Source organism: Schistocerca cancellata, chromosome 7, assembly GCF_023864275.1.
Source record: "Schistocerca cancellata isolate TAMUIC-IGC-003103 chromosome 7, iqSchCanc2.1, whole genome shotgun sequence".
Taxonomy (NCBI): domain Eukaryota; kingdom Metazoa; phylum Arthropoda; class Insecta; order Orthoptera; family Acrididae; genus Schistocerca; species Schistocerca cancellata.
Window position 1 is genome coordinate 183,135,717 of NC_064632.1, and position 24,051 is coordinate 183,159,767.

General features: G+C 40.4%; 2 protein-coding genes across 4 annotated transcripts in view; one reads left to right on the forward strand and one right to left on the reverse strand.

Moving 5' to 3' along the window:
* The window catches only part of LOC126092597 (UDP-GalNAc:beta-1,3-N-acetylgalactosaminyltransferase 2-like), a 145,471-nt gene extending 141,360 nt beyond the window's left edge, over positions 1-4,111 (reverse strand). For 2 of the 3 annotated variants that reach the window (XM_049908293.1, XM_049908290.1), the window contains exon 1: positions 3,905-4,111. In XM_049908293.1, the coding sequence (XP_049764250.1) occupies positions 3,905-3,959 (55 nt within the window). In that variant the 5' untranslated portion in view covers positions 3,960-4,111. The remainder of the gene's footprint in view (positions 1-3,904) is intronic. The other variant, XM_049908291.1, reaches the window with a different exon arrangement.
* A 485-nt stretch (positions 4,112-4,596) lies between these two features.
* LOC126092598 (UDP-N-acetylglucosamine--dolichyl-phosphate N-acetylglucosaminephosphotransferase) overlaps positions 4,597-24,051 on the forward strand; it is a 133,465-nt gene continuing 114,010 nt past the window's right edge. The window contains exons 1-3 of the mRNA XM_049908294.1: positions 4,597-4,910; positions 4,997-5,111; positions 23,445-23,658. Of these exons, the coding sequence (XP_049764251.1) occupies positions 4,771-4,910; positions 4,997-5,111; positions 23,445-23,658 (469 nt within the window). The 5' untranslated portion in view covers positions 4,597-4,770. The remainder of the gene's footprint in view (positions 4,911-4,996; positions 5,112-23,444; positions 23,659-24,051) is intronic.

Here is a 24,051-nt window from a genome sequence, read left to right on the forward strand (position 1 = left end):
GGTTCGGATCCCACACTGCTGAGCAGTATTCAATCAGTGGATGAACAAGCGTACTGTAACCTACTTCCTTTGTTTTCGGATTGCATTTCCTTAGGATTCTTCCAATGAATCTCAGTCTGGCATCTGCTTTACCGACAATCAACATTACATGATCATTCCATTTTAAATCACTCCTAATGCGTACTCCCAGATAATTTATGGTATTAACTACTTCCAGTTGCTGACCTGCTATTTTGTAGCTAAATGATAAAGGATCTATCTTTCTGTGTATTCGCAGCACATTACACTTGTCTACATTGAGATTCAATTGCCATTCCCTGCACCATGCGTCAATTCGCTGCAGATCCTCCTGCATTTCAGTACAATTTTCCATTGTTACAACCTCTCGATACACCACAGCATCATCTGCAAAAAGCCTCAGTGAATTTCCGATGTCATCCACCAGGTCATTTATGTATATTGTGAATAGCAACGGTCCTATGACACTCCCCTGCAGCACACCTGAAATCACTCTTACTTCGGAGGACTTCTCTCCATTGAGAGTGACATGCTGCGTCCTGTTATCTAGGAACTCCTCAACCCAATCACACAATTGGTCTGATAGTCCATATGCTCTTACTTTGTTCATTAAACGACTGTGGGGAACTGTATCGAACGCCTTGCGGAAGTCAAGCAACATGGCATCTACCTGTGAACCCGTGTCTATGGCCCTCTGAGTCTCGTGGACGAATAGCGCGAGCTGGGTTTCACATGACCGTCTTTTTCTAAACCCATGCTGATTCCTACAGAGTAGATTTCTAGTCTCCAGAAAAGTCATTATACTCGAACACAATATGTGTTCCAAAATTCTACAACTGATCGACGTTAGAGATATAGGTCTATAGTTCTGCACATCTGTTCAACGTCCCTTCTTGAAAACGGGGATGACCTATGCCCTTTTCCAATCCTTTGGAACGCTACGCTCTTCTAGAGACCTACGGTACACCGCTGCAAGAAGGGGGGCAAGTTCCTTCGCGTACTCTGTGTAAAATTGAACTGGTATCCCATCAGGTCCAGAGGCCTTTCCTCTTTTGAGCGATTTTAATTGTTTCTCTATCCCTCTGTCGTCTATTTCGATATCTACCATTTTGTCACCTGTGCGACAATCTAGAGAAGGAACTACAGTGCAATCTTCCTCTGTGAAACAACTTTGGAAAAAGACATTTAGTATTTCGGCCTTTAGTCTGTCATCCTCTGTTTCAGTACCATTTTGGTCACAGAGTGTCTGGACATTTTGTTTTGATCCACCTATCGCTTTGACATAAGACCAAAATTTCTTAGGATTTTCTGCCAAGTCAGTACATAGAACTTTACTTTCGAATTCACTGAACGCCTCTCGCATAGCCCTCCTCACACTACATTTCGTTTCGCGTAATTTTTGTTTGTCTGCAAGGCTTTGGCTATGTTTATGTTTGCTGTGAAGTTCCCTTTGCTTCGGCAGCAGTTTTCTAACTTGGTTGTTGTACCACGGTGGCTCTTTTCCATCTCTTACGATCTTGCTTGGCACATACTCATCTGACGCATTATGTACGACGGTTTTGAACTTTGTCCACTGATCCTCAACACTATCTGTACTTGAGACAAAACTTTTGTGTTGAGCCAGCAGGTACTCTGAAATCTGCTTTTTGTCACTTTTTCTAAACAGAAGAATCTTCCTACCCTTTTTAATATTCCTATTTACGGCTGAAATCATCGATGCCGTAACCGCTTTATGATCGCTGATTCCCTGTTCTGCGTTAACGTTTTCAAATAGTTCGGGTCTGTTTGTCACCAGAGGGTCTAATATGTTATTGCCACGAGTCGGTTCTCTGTTTAACTGCTCAAGGTAGTTTTCAGATAAAGCACTTAAAAAAATTTCACTGGATTCTTTGTCCCTGCCACCCGTTATGAACGTCTGAGTCTCCCAGTCTATATCCGGCAAATTAAAATCTCCACCCAGAACTATAACATGATGGGGAAATCTGCTCGAAATATTTTCCAAATTATCCTTCAGGCGCTCAGCCACAACAGCTGCTGAGCCAGGGGGCCTATAGAGACATCCAATTACCATGTCTGAGCCTGCTTTAACCGTGACCTTCACCCAAATCATTTCACATTTCGGATCTCCGTCAACTTCCTTCGATACTCTTGCACTTCTTATCGCTATAAACACGCCTCCCCCTTCACTGTCCAGCCTGTCTCTGCGGTATACATTCCAATCTGAGTTTAGGATTTCATTACTGTTTACGTCTGGTTTCAGCCAACTTTCTGTCCCTAGTACTAGATGGGCGTTGTGACCGTTTATTAATGAGAGCTGTTCTGGGACCTTTCTGTAGACGCTCCTGCAGTTTACTATTAGCACATTAATATTGTTATTCCCTGTTGCATTTTGCCTACTCCTACCTTGCCGCGTCTCAGGAGGCGTCTTGTCGGGCCTAGGGAGGGGATTCTCTAACCTAAAAAACCCCCATGTGCACTCCACACGTACTCCGCTACCCTTGTAGCCACTTCCGGTGTGTAGTGCACGCCTGACGTATTCAGGGGGACCCTACATTTCTCCACCCGATAGCGGAGGTCGAGAAATTTGCACCCCAGATCTCCGCAGAATCGTCTGAGCCTCTGGTTTAAGCCTTCCACTCGGCTCCAAACCAGAGGACCGCGATCGGTTCTGGGAACGATACTACAAATAGTTAGCTCTGATTTCACCCCGCGAGCGAGGCTTTCCGCCTTCACCAATTCCGCCAACCGCCTGTACGAACTGAGGATGACCTCTGAACCCAGACGGCAGGAGTCATTGGTGCCGACATGAGCAACAATTTGCAGTCGGGTGCACCCAGTGCTCTCTATCGCCACCAGTAGGGCCGCCTCCACATCTCGGATGAGACCCCCCGGCAAGCAGACAGAGTGAACACTAGCCTTCTTCCCCGACCTTCCCGCTATTTCCCTAAGGGGCTCCATCACCCGCCTAACGTTGGAGCTCCCAATAAATAATAAACCCCTCCCCCCGTGTGCCTGCTCGGACCTTGCTGAAGGAGCAGCCACATGTCCACTCACAGGCAGAGCGGGCAATGCCACACGGCCAGCCTCCACATTGACCCTCCGCCTCGTGCGCCGTGAACGCCGCTGAACCCGCCACTCCCCTTTGGGAGAGGGTGTCCCAACCGCGCCCAGTACCCGCAAAGATGTCTCGACAGCAGGGACAGTGGGTGAAGCATGTAACACCTGGGGTGTACCTTGCGATGCACCAGACTCCCCACTGCCGCTACACTCCGAGGCAGCAGCCTGAAGACGGCTGACTGCGGCCATCAACACGTTCAGCTGTTCGCGAACAGTGGCCAGCTCCTCCTGCGTCCGTACACAGCAGTCACACATCCTATCCATCCTAAGGAATCAATTTACTGAAGAGAGTTAATCAACCTTTAACTAGACTGCTAATTCACTAAAGGCGGCTGTTTATTCACTAAACTGTGGTTGCTAGCCACTTCTTGTAGAAAACAATGAAAATAGCACTACCTGTCTCTGGACTGTATTGAAAACAAACACTAGCACTACTGGCACTATGGTTGACTAAAGGGACTCTCTCTGACAGTATTCAAAACAAATACGAAATCTATGGAACTATTAATAGTACTCGACAATTAAAGCTTCCTAAAAGCAAAAACACACGGAAGAAGAAGTGACAAGTAAGAAAAATACAGTTAATACTTAAATTATGGTAGCTCGCTGCACAGCAGACGTGAAGCAGACGGCAATTACGACGACACAAAGGGTGCAATGTGCTGTAGACAGCTCGGAGGCTGCATTTCAAGTTAAACTGGGTACCTTGCGTGTATCATTATACAACTCATGTCTCAACGTTCTACAATATAAGTCTGCGTGCACTTACAAGAATATGATAACAGTCCCGCAATAACTGCGACGCTGAATAGTGTCCACTCCATCAATGTATAAACACTTTATTTTGTTTGTTTACATGCAATGCGCACAAAAATCTACAATACAAAGCCTCTGTGGAAGGGCTATTTTGGTACACAGAATTTGATGACTTGCAGCAGTGCTATTTGATTGATTAATTAATTAATGAAATTGCATCAAGTTCACGAGAATCCAACACGTATCACTTATTGTACTGTAGACCCTTTTGTCATTGTTTTCAGCTACCACAAACAATACGTGGTTGAAAATACGAAAATGATTATTATAAATTATATCGTAGGTCATCAGAACACGTGGTTAGCTCCAATTCCATTTGACATATCCGTGGAATCACCAAAACTTCAATAAAAACACTGCATTTCAATGATATTGCGAACTGCGCTCATACGCTTCTTGTTTTCTTGTTGTGCATTTGTTAACGATAGCAATACAATCCTTGCTCAGTGATCTGATAAGTGAAAGAGCTGTGTTGCAAAAATTAAATCAGAGTTAATGAAATTGCGTATTTTTATACGTAATAAACCTATTCATGTTAAATATAATAATAGAGTACCAGCCATTACATGCAAGAATTTTCTTGCATGTAAATAATGAGCGTGGAATGTTGGCTACACGCCAGACCTCGTGGGCGTGACGTAAAACTTGATTTGATGATATAAACACATTTTATACACGCTACGTTTTGTACACGAATGCACGAACATGTCATCTATCTCTTCGTTATCACCCTTAACAGCTGCACTGACTACATTTCGATAGAAGTATCCTCTACGTAAAATTTTGTTGACGCATTCCGTTGAGACTTATACCGGCAAAATGTATCCACTTGCTTTAAACGCTGTGATGTCTGTTGCCTCCTATTTTTGCTGTCTTAGGATAATTCCTAAAATTAAGGAGACTTTTATTAAAGCAAACCTTTATGGCATTGATATGAGTAAAAGAAAAAAGGAGAAGATGTAAGTGATTAGCGTATACTTTGAAACCACTGTGCCAACAACAGTCAACACACACAAAAATGTAATGAATGTTTGTTTATTTACAGACCAGAAGCAATTGGTGTCGTCGTTGGTTGCATATTTCTTATAACGCTCTTTCTCTTCATACCGCTTCCTTTTGGTCAATTTATGTTCAAGCATTACGATTTTCCCCACGATGAGGTAAGAATTTAATAGGTTGCCTAATAATGTTTACTCTCATTTGACTTTTTAATTACAGTCAAATAGTTTGGGCCGCAGATGCATGATATATTTTTAACACAGTACCCAAGTTAACAAAGTACTTTACTGTATTTGTTGTCTGTGGTCTGATGCAATGAGAGAGAGAGAGAGAGATTCGTTTCAAAGGGGATACAGGGATGTGAAGTGGTTCATATTATTCATGACAGAAGCAGTCACTACAGGCTACTTTAAGTATACTAGCAAATAATGCTACTCCTTATCTACTCACATGAAAAATTGTGGGACTTACTTGTACAGTACTTCGTATATGTACATAAAAAAGAAAAAAAAACAACTCCTACTCATTTTAAATTATTCCCCTGTTGTTTTCTTGTAATACTTCAAACAAAGCATTTTTATAACTGAACTATCAGTTGCCTATATAGGCCTGTTGGCAAAGTCAGAACTTGTTAAATATAAACATTAGAATTAATTGGAATTCACATTCCTGAGGCACAATATTCTGATAAACTAAGTGACAAGGAAGTGAAAGGTATTATTTTTACTTGATTTTCAATGTATCGAGGTTTTAAATTTCCCGCCCAGTGTCTACTAGAAACCTATGATAGAATACCAGAGTAGAAAATTTCAGTCTGACCCCTACGTAGGTCTACATCTTGTAACAAGCTGATTTCTTCTTCTTTATCTGTGGTATTGATTACATCTTTGAGTGTATACCTTATGCATGTGGGCCTTCCTGTTGTTAAGTGTGTTGGTGTTCGTGGTCAAGGTCTTCAGTCCATAGATTGGTTTGATGCAGCTCTCCACATGTCCATCCTGTGCAAGCTACATCTCTTCTGTCACCACATTTATACCTAGCCATCCCTTTACAGTTTTTACCCACCTTCACTTTCCTCTGTTACCAAATTAATTATTCCTTGATGCCTCAGGAAGTCTCCTGTCAGTTGATCCCTTTTTAAGTCTAATTGTGCCTTTACCCCCCCCCCCCCCCCAAAAAAAGAAAATAGATTCATTGTCTCCTCATTAATTATTCAACTTACCCATCTAATCTTCAGCATCCTTCTACAGTGCCACAGCTCCTGGTTTTTTTCTTTTTTCCCAGACGGATACCTTCGGAAATATGTAAATTTAAATTAGCCATTAACAATATTCTCCATTTCAGAAATGCTTTCACTGCTGTAGACAGTGTACATTTGTATCCTCTCTACCTCTTCTACAGTTACTTACTTTGCCACCCAAATATAGTAAAACTGGTATACTACACACATTATTTTCCAAAAGTTTTGAGAAGATGGTGTATTCTAGTATGGTATATCATCTTAGCAATAATAATATCATCAGCAAATCACATTTGAGGTTTCAGAAGGGTTTCTGTACAGATAATGGCATTTAAATGTTCACTCACCTGATTCTACAAGCACTAGATAGTAAAATAATGACAGCTGATTTTTTTCTGCAACTTATGTAAGGCATTTGACTGTGTGAATCACAGTATTCTTCTAGATAAATTGAAGTTTTATGGGATTGATGGTATAGCCAGTCAGCTGATAATATCACATCTAACAAAAAGAATGCAGGAAGCTGTACTTAGTAATTCAGCCAATATAGTCTGGGGACATTATTCTGACTGGAGAGAAATCGCCAAGGCTCAATGTTAGGTCCATGGTTTTTCCTCATATATGTAAGTGATCTTCTAATGTACAAGAGGAAGAATTAGTTCTTTTTTGTAAATGACAATAATATTGTAATCAGTCCAAGCATTGTACATACAGAAACAGCAGAAATCGTAAACAAAGTTCTTAAAAGTATCATTGACTGATTTTCTTTGTATGGTCTCACCCTCAGTTTTAAAAAGACACAACATATCCTGTTCTGCACATCTAGGGGCATTATACCAGTCATAAGTGTAACATGTGGTGAGGGAATAATAAATAGGGTAGATACTTCAAAATTTTTGGGAGTCTACATTGATGAGAATTTAGGCTGAAAAAAGCACATTTTGGAACCTTTTAATAAACTTAGTTGTCCCACATTTTCATTTAGAGTCATTGCAAATCTTGAGGAGAGAGTAAATTGACACATTTTGCATATTTTCTTTCAATAATATTGTATGGAATAATGTTCTTGAGTAACTCATTTTTAAGAAAGAAAGTCTTAATTGCACAAAAATGTGCTGTAAGAATAATACATGGTGCTCATCCACTATCATCTTGTAGACATCTGTTTAGGGAGTTGAGCATTCCAACTACTGCTCCACAGTATGTTTATTCCCTCATGAAGTTTGTTGAAAATAATCCACAAGAGTTCAAAAGGAACAATGACGTACATGAAACTTCCTGGCAGATTAAAACTGTGTGCCCGACTGAGACTCGAACTCGGGACCTTAGCCTTTCGCGGGCAAGTTCGAGTCTCGGTTGGGCACACAGTTTTAATCTGCCAGGAAGTTTCATATCAGCGCACACTCCGCTGCAGAGTGAAAATGTCATTCTGGAATGACGTACATAATTACAGTACCAGAAGAAAAAATAACATTCATACTCCACATTAAGGTTGTCTTTGAGTCCACAATGCTGCAACAAAAATTTTTGACTCCTTACCCAGTGATATAAAATGACTGACAGACAGCAAAGTCAAATTTGAAAACAAACTGAGAAATTTTCACCTGGACAACCTCTTCTATTTCATAGAAGATTTTCTGTTACTGTAATGTGTAAAAGTTGATATGTAGGACTTACTGATTCACATCAGTATATCTTTTTTTCTTTTTGGGAGAAGAAGAAAATACTTAAAAATGTGCAGAACCTTGCCATATGTACAAATTAATTTGCAATGTAAGTGTAAAATGACTCATTCTACACCAATACAATCTATCATGCAGAGTGATACATGAAACTAACTAGCTAACTAATTTTAGTATCTCATTTCCTAAACTAGTTACCTCAGCTTTGCCTGATTTAACTACCTACCATTACCCTCATCGTATTTCTGTTAGTGTTCAGCTTATCTCTTTTTCAAGACACTGTCCAGACTAAAATGCACTTATGTTGTCGTTGGCTCTTGCATCGCGTGCAGATGTTGTCATTTCAGTGAGACTGGTCGTAGCCAATCGACTGACAGTGTATGCTGAGAGTGCCTTAATCTTATAATTTCCTTTGGAGGAAGATATGAATTTGTTACATTTGTTTTCGACATGGAAGATGCCAGAATAACATTTATTAATCTGCTTATCATGAATTTTATGGTTGGTTACTGATTTATTTGCTGATTAGAAAAACAGGATGCACTGACGGACTGACCAGTAACATAGCCCAAGGCCTAGTTAGAGAGCAATAAACTGCTTGTGAGTTGGCAAAGCCAATGAGTCTCAAAACAAAAATATAATTGCTGCATTAGACTGATGTGCGACATTCGTCATTACAGTAACCTACTTACATTTCTGATTTTGTTGAAAATTTCGATGATGTGGTTAAATTCTAATCTAGTGGAACAAAATACCAGCTAATTTTATTTATGAATTGTAGGAAGTTATGACGGACCTTTCTGATTGGCTACTGACAACCGAATCATGCTTTTTCTTTTTGCGCTCCCCTCACTCAACAAGTAAGTTGTTAACAACATTGGCATGCAGCTCAACAGCCATGGACACCAGAAGTGCATTTTTACCCAGTCCGTTCAGTTGCTCTTCCAAGTCCTTTATTATCTCTGACAGGATTCCTATGTCATTGGCAAACATCAGAGGTCTTAATTCTCTTTGGTTTACTTTATTGCTTGCTCAGTGTACCGATTGAATAACACTGGAGTCTACAACCCTGTCTCATTTCCTTCTGAGCCACTGTTTCCCTTTCATGTTCTTTGACTGTTTATAACTGCAGTCTGGTTTCTGTACAAGTTGTAAATAGCCTTTAACTCTCTGTATTTTATCCCTTCAAAATTTCAAAGAATAGTCTCCTGTCCAATTTTCAAAAGCTCTCTCTAAGTCTTCAGATGCTATAAAAGCAGGTAAGGTAAGACTTGGGATCAGTATTACCTCGTGTATTCACACATTTCTCCAGAACCCAAATTGATCTTTCTGAGGTTGGCATCTGTGTGTCATTCCCTTCTTCTCTAAATAATTTGTGTTAGTGTTTTGCAGTCATGACTTTTTAAGCTGATGGTTCAGTGATATTCATACCTATCAGCACCTGATTACTTTGGAATTAGAATTATTACATTCTTATTTAAGTCGGAGGGTTTTTACCTGTCTGATATATCTTGCACACTAGGTGGAATTTAGGAGGCATATCATCTACTCCAGGGGACCTTGTTTCCACTTTGGTCTTTCAGTGCGCTGCCTAAGTCTTCTTGTAGTATCATATATCCCACCTCATCTTCAGCAACTTTCTCATCTCTTTCTATAATATTGTCCTCAAGTTTGTTTTATTTATTTTTCCTTTTTTTGTTTGAATCATCAGTCTCCTGACTGGTTTGATGTGACCCACCATGAATTTCTCTCCTGTGCCAACCTCATCGTCTCAGAGTAGCACTTGCAACCTACATCCTCAATTATTTGTTGGATGTATTCCAATCTCTGTCTTCCTCTATGTTTTTGTCCTGTATAGCTCCCTCTAGTACCATGGAAGTCATTCCCTAATGTCTTAACAGATGTCCTAACATCCTGTCCCTTCTCCTTATCAGTGTTTTCCACAAATTCCTTTTCTCTCCAATTCTGCACAAAACCTCCTTATTCCTTACCTTATCAATCCACCTAAATTTGAACATTTGTCTGTAGCACCACATCTCAAATGCTTTGATTCTCTTCTGTTCTGGTTTTCCCACAGTCCATGTTTCACTACCACACAATGGTATGCTCCACATGTACATTCTCAGAAATTTCTTCCTCAAATTAAGATCTATTTTAGATACTAATAGTCTTCTCTTGGCTAGAAATGCCTTTTTTGCCAGTGCTAATCTGCTTTTAATGCCCTCCTTGCTCCATCCATCATTGGTTACTTTGACTTCATGACCATCAATCCAAAGTTAAGTTTCTCACTGTTCTCATTTCTACTACTTCTCATCATTTTCGTCTTTTTCTGATTTACTATCAATCCGTATTCTGTACTCATTAGACTGCTCATTCCATTCAACAGATCATTCTTCCCGTTCTCTCAGGATAGCAATGTCATCAACCAATCTTATCATTGATATCCTTTCACCTTGAATTTTAATTCCACTATTTAATTCCACTATTTCCATTATTGCTTCTTTGATGTACAGATTGAACAGTAGGGGCAAAAGACTACATCCCTGTCTTACACCCTTTTTAATCCTAACACTTGGTTCTTGGTCAGTCACTCTCATTATTCCCTCTTGGCTCTTGTACATATTGTATATTATTGATCTCTCTCTATAATTTACACCTATTTTTCTGAGGTTTACGAACATCTTGCACCATTTTACATTGTCAAATGCTTTTACTGGTCAACAAAGCTGATGAATGTTTCTTGATTTTTCTTTACTCTTGCTTCCATTATCAACTGCAACATCTGAATTGCCTATCTGGTGCCTTTACCTTTCCTGAAGCCAAACTGATTATCATCTAACATAAACTCAATTTTTCTTTTCCATTCTTCTTGAATTGAATTGAATAGAATTTTATTTGATCCTGTAAGATTACATTGTGTACAGTAAATGTACGTGTAATATAGGACATGTCAAAGTATTAACATTCTTTATCACTTATTTTTCTATACCTTTAGCTTACATTTTTACATCACTGATAATGAGTAACAATATATACAAATTTAATGGCATAAGTATTCTGCAACACTGTAAAACTCTTTTTCCATGAGATAGTCTTTAAGTTTCTTTGGAAAGTCATTGTAAAGTATACTATCTTGCAGTTTTTTGGGCAGACTTCTTAGTAGTCTGATACCAGAGTACTGGGGTCCTTTTTCTAGCATTGCCAGTCAGTGGGGTATGCTCTGTACTTCATTCTTCTTTCTTGTATTGTGGGTGTGTACACTAGCATTTGTAATCCAGTCCTCACTACCTTTTGTGATGTACATTATTGTTTTGTATATATACAACGATGAAAACGTTAAGATACCTAAATTCTTGAAACAGTTTCTGCATGTTTCAGAGGTCTTTCTTCTTAAAATGGTCCTAATTGCTTTTTTTTGTAATGTGAACACTCGTTTTGTCTCTTGTTTGTTTGAGTTTCCCCACACAGTCACTCCATACTGTAAGTATGGTTCGAAAAGTCCATGATACACTGTACACAGAACGTTTTTTACTGAATGCTGTGATAGCTGCATCATTAAGAATATGACAGTGCTCACTTTCTTACAGACATTATTAATATTTTTTTTCCATTTCAGTTCATTATCCACAAGAATACCTAAGAATGAGTATGAAGCCTGGAATTGCATACAATATAATCCATAAGATGTGAGACAGTGCAGTCTTTATCCTGGCAGCAGCAATAAACCATAGTTGGCATATTGTTGCTTCACCCCTTCAGTCATTGATCACTGTTATTTAAATACACCGTACTACTTACTAGACTAAAACAGAGATAAACTAAAATTTATGCCTATTACAACTATACTGAGTGCCTGCCTCCACCATGGATCATTTCCTCCCTCAAGTAATGAAACCATAGTTGTTTTTACATGTGCAAAATGATACTGCCAAGCAGAATTTTTTCTGAAATCCTTATGGCCTGTGTGGAAGAGTGCATATACCAAAGCAACAATTCCAAATTGTGGTAGACATTTCTTGCTGCAGGCATGTTTTAGCCTTATGGATGTGACGTGTTCTGGCCAATTGATAGGCATCATGACAAAAAACCCAAACGTCTGAGACATCGCCTACACAAATGAGGATGATCACAGGATTGAACTGTCAATCTTGTCAGAGAGGTTTATAAAAGCTTTTATTTTATCTATCCTATTTTTTTTACCACTGTTAAGGGAATTGTGTTATTTTTGCTTTTGTCTTTTTTAAAATAGAGACCTGTACTACTTCAGTGACTCAGAGAGATTAACTTTAATGACAGAAGTGAAACACTGTCTACTTAAACAGAATACAGATATCATCTGGTTTATTCCTTCACATCACCAAGTATAAAATAATAATAATAGTAATAAATACCAATTCTAGCATCTCTACAGAACAAATTCAAGAAATACGTTGTGCACCCATCCACACTCCTTCTGCTCATACAAGTGAATACATTTCTGGCTTTTCTTTCTCATTTTTGTGTTCTGGTAACATCTGAATGTTATGCCAAAAGCCAAATTAATGTGTCAAATGACATAATGTTGTTGTTGTTGTTGTTGTTGTTGTTGGTGGTGGTGGTGGTGGTGGTGGTGGTGGTGGTTGTCGTTGTCATCTTTAATCTGAAGACTGATCTGATGCAGCATTCCATGTTTGTCTGTCCTGTCAAAATCTCTTCAGCTCTGTATCAGTGCTGTAGTCCAGCCTTCAATTTTTAAATCCCTCACTTCTTTCCATTTCCAAACTGACAATTCCTTAATACCTCTGGATGTTTCATATCAGCAGACCCCATCTTCTAATCAAGTTGTCCCTTAAATTTCTTTTCTACTCAGTTCAATTCATTACCTCCTTGTTAGTAATCTACCCATCAGAACTTCAGCATTTTTCTGTAGCACCACATTTCGAAAGTTTCTATTCTCTTCTTGTCTGAACTGCTTGTTGTCTACATTTCACTTTTTTACAAGGCTATAATCCAAACAAATACCTTGAGAAATAATGTTGTGAGAATGGTCATGAGTCACACTTGGGTAGCTCAGTTGGTAGACCATTTGCCCACGAAAGGCTAAGGTCCCGAGTTTGAGCCGTGGTCTGGCACATAGTTTCAATCTGGCAGGAAGTTTCATATCAGTCTACACTCCACTGCAGAGTGAAAAATTCATTCTGGACCCTGAGAAAATCATTCCTAACATTTAAACTTCTGTATACTATTCTTGTCAGCATCTTGGATGCATGAGATGTTAAGCTGATTGTGTGATGATTCTTGCACTTGTCAGCTCTTGCAGTCTTTGGAATTGTGTGGTTGATATTTTTCTGAAAGTCAGATGGTATTTTGCCAAACTCATACATTCTAAACACCAACATGAATAGTAGTTTTGTTGCTACTTCCCTCAATGATTTTAGAAACTGTGATGAAAGTTATCTATCCCTTCTACCTTATTTGATCTTAAGTCCTCCAAACCTCTCTTATATTCTGATTTTAATACTGGATCCCCTATTTAATACTGGATCCCCTATCTCAATTAAATCCACTCCTGTTTCTTCTTGCACATCAGACAAATCTTCCCCCTCATAAAGGCCTTCAACATACTTTTTCCACCTATCTGCTCTCTCCTCTGTATTTAACAGTGGAATTCCTGTTGCACTCTTAATATTACTGCCCTTGCTTATAATTTCACCAAAGGTCGTTTTAACTTTTCTACATGCTGAGTTAGTCCTTCCAACAGTCATTTCTTTTTCGACTCCTTTACAATTTTCATGCATCCACTTTGTCTTAGCTTTCCTACACTTCCTATTCATTTCATTCTTCAGCGACTTGTATATCTGTATTCCTGAATTTCCCTGAACATTTTTGTACTTCCTTCTTTCATCGATCAACTGAAGTATTTCTTCTGTTACCAATTGTTTCTTCACAGTTACTTTCTTTGTACTTATGTTTTTCTTTCCAACATGCCTGTTTTTAGAGATGACCATTCCTCTTCAACTATTGTGCCTGCTGAGCTATTCCTCATTGCTGTATCTACAACCTAAGAGAACTTCAAGCATGTCTCGGCATTCCTTAGTACTTCCGTAACCCACTTCTTTGCATATTGATTCTTCCTGACTTCTTAATCACTCTTCATCACTACCAAATTGTAATCTGAGTCTATACCTGCACCTGGGTAAGCCTTTCAATCCAGTGTCTGATTACAGAATCTCTGTCTGACCATGATGTAATCTAATCTTCCTATATCACCAGCCTTTCCCAAGTATATGTCCTCCTCTTGTGATTCTTGAACAGTGTATTCACTATTACTAGCAGAAATTTATTACAGAACTCAATTAATGTTCTCCTCTCTCTCCCTGTTTCCCAAGCTCATATTCTCTTGTGACCTTTTCTTCTACTCCTTCCCCTACAACTGCATTCCAGTCCCCTATGACTATTAAATTTTCATCTCCTTTTACATACTGTATTACCTTTTCAATATCCTCAGATACTTCCTCTCTCTCTTAATCTTCAGCTTGCAATGTAAGCATGTGTACTGCGGTGCCCCGTTGTATCTTCTCTAAAACTTAGTGCCGCGCTCCTTGGACTATCTGTGTGAACTTACTTGAATGCCAGATACAGGCTCAGTTTCCCCGCAGCTCCGGCGTCTTCTGCTTGCATCAAACTCTTCTCCGAAGATTCTACATTTTGAAGAAGGTGAAAATTCATCTACTATTCCAAAATCCTATTATCTAGCCCAAATAAAGACACTCTCAAAATTCAGTTGCTGTTAGCATATTCTATATTCAAAATTCAATACACCATTTCACTGCCACATTAAACAGTAAGCCCTTACTTTCTTAGGGCATTTGCACATGACTGAATTCAACCAAATTAAATAACATTTCTTCTCAATGATACAATACTAATATACATGTTTGTCTGCTCGAGACCAAGCCACTATTAATAATAATCTTTTTTTTTTTCTTCCGTTGTCTCTCCACAACACACAACAATCACCAATGTTTTTTGTGCATGAAATTCGTCCACGGAATTCTGGGCCGGAAGTTTTTCTTTTCTCTTTGCTGCAACTGAGCACGTCACTTGTTGGCCTGGTTTTGCTCTTCTTTCTCGGTTAGCCTGCACAAATAACGTTCTGCAGCAGTGTGTATCTGTTTATGCTACAACCCACTACAAAATAACGTGTGTTCGAAGCGGCTGGAACACAAGTGACTCCAGACTTTTGTAAAATTCTGGGGACACTACAGTACCTGAACTATCGTTGTCAGTGTTGGTTTGTTGTCAGTTCTCATCAGCCCCTCAGGGGCTCAGCATTCATTTGCTGAGTACGGGCTTGACGACCCTGGGGTTCGTGAGCTGGTGACTGTTAAGCACCACGTCCTTTGTCACCATAAGCTCTGGTCATACTTCAACAACCACCTTGCGGCGCAGCTGTGGAATGTTGTGTGTTTCGGAGAACAGGGATCGTGACTTCACCACCTGGACTGCGAGGTCGGTACACATCTCTATAAAAAAAACCCTCAACCTCAAGGTGTGCTACGTGCTGAGGAGGTGAATGGCTGTTGAGGTAAAACAGCCTTTAGTGGGCAACCTGTGGGGCACCTGCGCCCCCCCTTCCCCCCTCCCACCAGTTGTATCAGGCTTGCTCAGGCATGCAGGGCTCTGCCTGGGTCGAGAGTTGTTTCCCTAGCATCTTGTGGGATCCTTATGGAACTGTCTCATGAAACTACTACTCGTGACGGGACGGGTGTACTGTCAGGCAGCACCTACACCCATTCCTCAAAGAGAGCTCGGTTGGTCAGACCTCCCGAAAAGAAGCCTCAGAGTAATAGTAACATGGCATTAGTGTACCATAACACTGTCATTGTAATCAAGTGCAATGGGGAAAGCTTTGTGAAGATATCCTCTTTCTATATTCACAAGGCATTGGAAGGTATTGCTGGGTCTTTGAAAAGTGTCAAACAACTTCGTAATGGAGCACTTTTAGTTGAAACTGCTAATTCCAACTAAATATCTGAGTTGCTGGGATTTAAGACCTTAGGTGACTACCCAGTTGAGGCTGAATTGCATAACACCCTTAACTATAGCAAGGGCGTGGTTACCTGCTCCGATATAATGGAGGTGGGCCCCATGGAGTTACGTGTAGAGTGAAGAATGTAGGCATCACTGAGGTGCAGAATTATATGAGGAGGGTCAATGGCAAATTGGAAAAATTGGCAATGTTTATTCTAACATTTAGTACTTCTGAATTACCGGAACATATCCTTGCAGGCTATATCCCTCTTAAGGTTCACCCATTTGTTCCTAACCCCTGCGATACTATAAATGTCAAATATTTGGCCATGCCACTATGAGATGTAACAGGAAGGCTATGTGTGGCAATTGTGGAGGCCCTGCTCATGAGTCATGGACTTCTTGTACACTTCCTCCGAAATGTGTAAACTGCTCTGGAGATCATCCAGTGTGGAGCAGAAAGTGTGGGATTTACAACAAGGAAAAGAAAATTCAAGAGTTGAAAGTAAAGAGACGCATACACTATGGTGAATCTAAAAAGGCTTACAAAGCCATGCAACAACCAGTTTTTGCTACTTCTTTTGCATCAGCCCTTAACACACCAATATCTAAGTGTGATGCGTCCACACAAACTCAGACCACAGAATCCAGTACGAGCACTTGCACTTGTCAATGTACCTGTGGGGGAACTGCTCCACTTACAACTGATGTTGTTCGGAAGCTGTCTGCAGTAGGCTTACCACCTAAGCCACATACCACGGCCCAACATCAGAAGCCAACTAAGCCATCCCCGCAACCCAGGTAGCCGCCTCCTCCTGCCAGTAAAGAAAAACGTGCTTCAAAAAGTAGTTCTAAGTCCAAGAAAGTGGTAGGTAAACCTTTGGATTGACGAACTTTCTCACTTTCTAATGGCGACTATACTCTTGAGGATATGGACCTCCAATCGGAGGAACCAGAGAGCATGGAACTGGCTAACATTCCCCCTGACCTGCCCAGTCAGTCACCACCTCCGAGGGAGAAAGAAAAGAACCACTAGCGCTAACCAATGGCTTCCATAGGGTCTTCTGTGTTGCAGTGGAATTTGAATGGATATCCCTCACATTGAGAAGAATTGCAGCTACTGGTCCAGGATAAACCTTTCTTCATCTGCTTACAAGAGAAGCATCTTAAAGTCACAGACACACCTGCATTACGGGGCTACCACATATACAGGAAGGACGATACTACTGGAGACAGGGCTAAAGGTGGAGTGGCTATTTTCCTTGATGACAGATGCCACTCCTCTCCTGTCCCTCTTACCACGACCATGCAAGCAATTGCTGTGAAAGTTCTGGCACCCTTTGCTATCACAGTGTGTTCTTTGTACCAGGCTGGAAACCTGGGCCCTGACAACTAGCTTTTGCTTCTCACCTGAGAAGACTATGTGTGTCAATTTTAATCGGAGTTTTAACCAATCTGAGCTTACAATGGGGGACCGTATTTTACATTTTCAAGACACTGTGCGCTTTTTGGGTTTATTATTTGACCCGAAATTAACATAGCTCCCACACATGAAAGACCTATGAACAAAGGGCTTCATCCCGGCTCCTGCAGTTTTATAAGGCATTTGTTCAATCACGCCTAGACTATGGCAGTGTAGTCTACGGATCGACCCGTCCTTCCCACCTTCAGATGTTAGATGCTGTCCACCATTAGGGCATTCGGATATTGACTGCAGCCTTTTGGACCAGCCCAGTTCAGAGTGTGTGTGCAGAGGCTGGTGAACCATGGCTCTGGATTCGGTTACGTATCCTTTTGGCTCGACAGATGCTGAAAATCTCATCATCCCCTCAGTCATTAGCATTTAGTTCAGTGATACAACCCACCTTCGAACGACTGTTCAGGAATTGGCCTCAAGCGACCCAGCCATTTGGTATACATGCTATGAACTGTCTCAAGGATCTGGATTTCTCGGGCATGAAAATACACACCCAGGGATGGAATGCAGTGCCGCCTTGGTGTCTTCAGGGGCCCAAAGTGATTTTAAGCTTGACACAGTACATGAAAAGTTGTACTCCAGATGTGGTTTTTACAACTTTGTTTTCGTCTATTTTAAGTGTGTACCATAGTTTTATCATTATTTATAGAAATGGATCACAGTAGGAAAGTGCTCTCGGTTGTTCTGTGGTTTTCCCTGATGAGGTATTTAAAGTGTGTCTTCCAGAACAATTTGCAAATTATGATGCGGAGTTATATGGCATTCTGATACCACTGGAGAGGGTTCACAGACATCACTGCAAGCAATTCACCAAATGTATCCAGTAGACGTGCTGATTCAGCTCATCCATGACTCTTTACAGCGGCTCCTGCGCTGTGGCAAGGTGGTGATCTTTTGCTGTGTACTTGACCACATTGGGATACAGCGTAACGACATGGCTGACAAAGTTGCCAAGGAAGCATGTTGGGATGGTGCTGTACATCAATGTCCCATCCTGTTGCATGCCATTATCTCATTTTCTGACAGATGCATCATGTGTCAGCGGGAGACTGAATGGTTGCAGTTATCAGACAACAAACTGCGGTCACTGAAATTGACCACAAAGGCTTGGTGGACTTCGTGTCAGCCTCGCCGCTGGAAGGAGGTTTTTCTTACCAAACTGCACACCAGGCATAGCCCTTTCAACACATGGCTTCCTCCTCCAACGTGAGGATCCACCATTCTGTGAAGTTTGTGGCTTGCCACTTTCAGTTCAGCATATTGTAGCTACATATGTCCTGTTAGGGCAGCCCTCGGTCTCACTGGAGATCTGCCCACCATCCTCGCAGATACCGATACCAGCATTAACAGAGTGCTGAAATTTTCTGAACTGTCAGGCCTCATCCCTAAACTGGTAGGGATGGGCGGCAGACTTTAGTAAGTTATAAACTGCACCGCATGTGGGGATAGACTTCATCCCCACCCATGAGATTTCATGTGGACTTTTCGTCAGGGTGCTGATGACCATGATGTTGAGAGCCCCCTCAACTAAATCATCATCATCATCATCAGTTCTCATCAGAACAACCCTATCACTGAACTATTCACAGTAACACACTCTCTGCCATACCTTTCTATTCAGAATGAATCCTACTCCCATTATACCATTTTCTGTTGCTGTTGATATTACCCTATGCTCATCCAACCAGAAATCCTTGTCTACTTTCCACTCAATTCACTGATCCCTACTATATCTAGATTGAGTCTTTATATTCCCTTTTTCAGATTTTCTAGCTTCCCTATTACATTGAAGCTTCTTACATTCTATGCCCCGATTTGTAGAACATTATCCTTCCATTGATTATTCAATCTTTTTCTCATGGTCATCTCCCCCTTGGCAGTCCCCTCCCTGAGATCTGAATTGGGGGACTATTCCGAAATATTTTGCAGTGGATAGGCCATCATGACACTTTTTCAATTCAGGCCACATATCTTGTTGATACACGCTGTGTGTCTTTAATGCAGTGGTTTCCATTTCCGCATCCTCACGCTGTTGATCATTGCCGATTCTTCTGCCTTTAGGGGCAGTTACCCACCCTAAGGACAAGAGAGTGCCCTGAACCTCTGTCTGCTCCTCCACCTTCTTTGACAAGGCCATTGGAGAATGAAGGTGACTTCTTATGCTGGAAGATTCTCTATATCTTTCTTCCTCCTTCTACTCTTTTGCTTATTACTGGTTTCCCATCTGACTCTTGATATTCATACAGCTGCTTCTCTTCGCTCTAAATGTTTATATGTATTAAGGAGATTATACCTCAGTTCTGAAGCACATCCTGGAAGAAAGGATACTGCGGAAACATGGCCTCGCCACAGCCTGGGGAATGTTTCCAGAAAGAAATTTTCACTCTGCAGCGGAGTGTGCACTAATATGAAACTTCCTGGTAGATTAAAACTGTGTGTTAGACTGAGACTCAAACTCAGGACCTTTGCCTTTCACAGGCAACTGCTCTACCATCTTAGCTACCCATGCTCAACTCACGACCCATCCTCACAGCTCTACTTCTGCCAGTACCTTGTTTCCTATCTTCCAAACTTCACAGAAGCTCTCCTGTGAAACTTGCAGAACTAGCACTCCTGGAAGAAAGGATACTGTGAGGACATGGCTTGCCACTGCCTGGGGGATGTTTTCAGAATGAAATTTTCACTCTGCAGTGGAGTGAACACTGATATGAAACTTCCTGGTAGAATAAAACTGTGAGGACAGGTTGTGAGTTGTGCTTGGGTAGCTGAGATGGTAGAGCTACTTGTGAAAGGCAAAGGTCCTGAGTTCGAGTCACAGTCTGGCATACAGTTTTAATCTGCCAGGAAGTTTCAGTTCCATGATACTTTCCTGTAAGTTAAACTTGTTAAGTATCATGCTGCAATTCATTATATACATTCAATTTCCCCAGTAAGTCTTATTTGGTATAGGCACGACACGTTGAGCAGTATTCTCGAAGTGTCATGCAAGTCTCTTGTAAACAATCTTGAATGTAGACTGATTGCATTTTCCTAGTATCTTACCAGTAATCAGAAGTCTGCCACCTGCTTTATCTACAACTGAACATATGTGATCATTTCATTTCATGTACCCACATATTGTTAAACTTTTTTTTTATGAGTGGATTTCCATTGTGACTGTTGCCACAGGAGGCTACACTTTGGTGTTTTGGGTAATGCAGAACTTTGCATTCCAGAACAGTTAAAGCAAGTTGCCAATCTGTACACTGTCAAAGGTATGATCTTGAAGTGATCACACAAAACTGTAATAGGATCATTTTTCTTGTTTATTTCTATCAAACCTTGTTAGTGACACAAACTTTGTGTCTATCTGTAGAAAAGCAAGACTTGAGTAGGTTTACATTTGGTAATATGAAAAGTCTTTTAGTTACTTCATCATAAGCCATTGTGTCAGTTCTTCTTCGAAAGATTCAAATATCTAAATATTATTGTAGAACGTAAACTTTCATGGCCAGGAATGACACAGTTAATAAAAAGTTCTGGCCTGTTACACTGTGGTCGAATGGATTTAACATTAAAACCCAAAGTTTCATCCCCATCTGCAGAGGACATTTTCAAGGGGGACTGTAGCTTCTTTGAATGTCTGATTCACACCCTAGCTCACTGCTGACTGCAGCAAAATTCCACTTTCTATCATACTGTGGCATGATGTCACGTTTTGAATACCCAAGTGCAATTGGCTGTTGTTGACTGCCGTTGTCCATTGTTGCTATTACCCCGTGGTGGAAGACTGGTACACATCTTCTTCAGCACTGGAATCCAGATGTCATTCAGTTTCATGCCCTCCTCCTTCCTATTGAAATTCCTGGAGTGTTTTACAATCTCTATGGCCTCTCTGTATAGCCTCTCCACTTGTGGCTCTCAATACTTGAGTCCTACTGAAATGAATGTCATGGGCTCCTGGCTGCAGAGCACATCTTATCAATAAATGAAGTGACGGAGGTCCAGCCGGATGAGGTAGTTATTTTCATGTGGTATTGCTATTTGATATGGATCTGCTCAGTAAAGTGTTGCAACAGCTGAATCGGATTTTCCACAGAACTGTTTAAATATTGCCTCTCAACTGAATATTTCAAACCTACGAACAGAGCGACTGTAATGCTGTGGGGAACCCCTTAAGACCAGTTATGGTGTACTTCTTTATGGAAAAATTTGAGGAGCAGGCATTGGATGCTTGCTGTGAAGCTTTGGTCTGCAGCTGATTCCTGCAAAAACCACTGTGCATATGCCATCAGCTTGTTGTAATCAACTGGTTGCAATGCCTGGACGTGTTGGAAATTAAACAGATGCAGTTCTTTATCGTGTACAATGTGCCAGATGGAGGGTTGGGATATGTCAGTAGTATGGGATATACCTCATGTACTTGTCGACTACATACGCTGCACCCTTTCAAGAATACCTTCTTCCGTCACAACTGTCTGTGTTGTTCATTGAGATCCAGTATCCACCTTGTGCACATGGAATGAGCCAGTTTTGCATAAGTGTTGATACAGGGTGGTGATAATGTGTAGCATGACACCTCAGGGTGGCGAATAATGTGTAGTAAGGCACTTTTCTATTGTGGTATTTTGCATGATACAATCACATGGCTTCTCATCCACTGCAGTTGGCTGCGCCAAAAATCAAATGTATCTCAGCCGTTTTGGAGTATATGTAGGTAGTCATATTACTCACAACACTTCCACACTGTGAATGGCAATGGTCGCTGTGTGCTCCACCCGTGTTTGTATAGCAACACCTTCTCTTGACTTTAGCACTCTCTTGTGGCATTTGCGACTTCCAGTTCCTGTGTGGTTGCTGACCCTTGTTGTATGTCCAATGTGCCATGTAAGTTTGTAAACTTTTTGTTTATTAATTAACCTTTGTACTGAAGATATTTACAACTGTAACAGAAGTTGGGCAATATTGTGGTATTGGGGGGGGGGGGGGGGGGGGCATTCACCTGGGTTTCCATGGGACCTGTGGCTTTAATCAAAAGTAACATATCAGCTGTGGTCTATGTGAATATTACTGTGTACCACTTGTTATCCTTTCATGCTTAATGTCTTTCCCATTGGTGATGTCTGCCATCAGGATAACTGTCCCTGTCACAATGCCATTAAGGAGGTCGTTATGTTTTGCCTCAGTAGTCTGTATATTCCTGGGCATCAAGCTGGGTTGACTATTCAATTTTTGTGCATAAATGTAGGCAAGTGATGTAGATATCCTTGTCGCATGGTGTGAGGGACTGTCACAAGTGTAATTATTACATGGATTCAAACTGGAGTCCTATGTTATCATCTGTAATTTACCAATTTTTATATTCTGTACTTGAAAAAGACACCACTGTCCAGTTGGGTTGGCCATGTTGAGGTTTGTCTTACATCACCAGAAGCCAAACAGGATAAGTTAAAAACCAAATAAGTTGAAACTATGTACTAGGCCATGGATTAAACTGAGATTTGTGTGTTCCTCCTGCATTTTTAAGTTGTCAGAAAATGAAATTCAACATTCATTAACTTGCAAAGTGAAAATTTCATTCTGCATGTTATCTGTTACCATTGAGACAGACAGTAAGCAATTAAAGCCGATATTAGGTAAAAAATATTAAAAACAAACAGTTAAAGAGAGATTAATTTCTGCAGTCATGAGAAGAGAATTCGTGTAACTGAAAATCTGTAAGTAATTAATGGAGTATAGTGATTTTTTCACTCTCTGATTAACTAATACCCCCTAAACTTGAGATAATCATAAAATCCAAAATTTTGGATGTATTTTGAAAGGTTAATAGAATCATCTTGACTCACCATGCATATCTATGAAATGCCAGCTAGTTCTGCTGAAAATGTAACATCTGTGCCTCATGGATCTGGAGTTGAGAAGGAATGCATCCATAAATTAGGGGAAAATGCTCCCTCTAGTGTTTTCTATTTATTACTTGATAAACTATAAAATGCATGGTGTGATCTGCTAGTCTCTATTGACTAATAGTGTATTCTGTATTACACATCATCATTTAACTCATTCATTTAAAATAATTTTTCATTGTGGTCTGTTTTACCAGTTGGTGGAGTTGGTGGCTGCACTGTTGTCAATTTGCTGCATGTTGTTGTTGGGTTTTGCTGATGATGTGCTGGACCTACGATGGCGTCACAAACTTCTGCTGCCCACAGTGGCATCACTACCTCTTCTTATGGTCTATTATGTCAACTTTAACTCAACTACAATCATAGTACCAAGACCCTTCCGGATCTGGCTTGGCTTCTCTGTGGATCTTGGTATGATACATTCATACTTATTTATATATGATTAGGCATATAAAATTTTTAATGTGAAATTTGCAAAATGTATTCATAATACTGTCTGCACAAATACAGTTCCTTTAGCCATTTCTTGGAAATTTGTTTCTAGCATGCCATTACTACAAAATATTTGAATGTATATCTATCAGTTTGTGATGTCTTCAGCAGTAATTTCTTATAGCATCACTGAGTTGATTTGTTTCACGGGTGTTATTTCTCGTAATGCCTTTAGACTGATCTTTCAGCTTTGTGGCCAAGTTCAGTTACACTATTTTTTCAGCATAAGAAGTCCTGAAAAATGGACTGAATGTACCATCAAAATGAACAATCATACAATTTAGATAGGAACATCTAAATGAATATGAACAA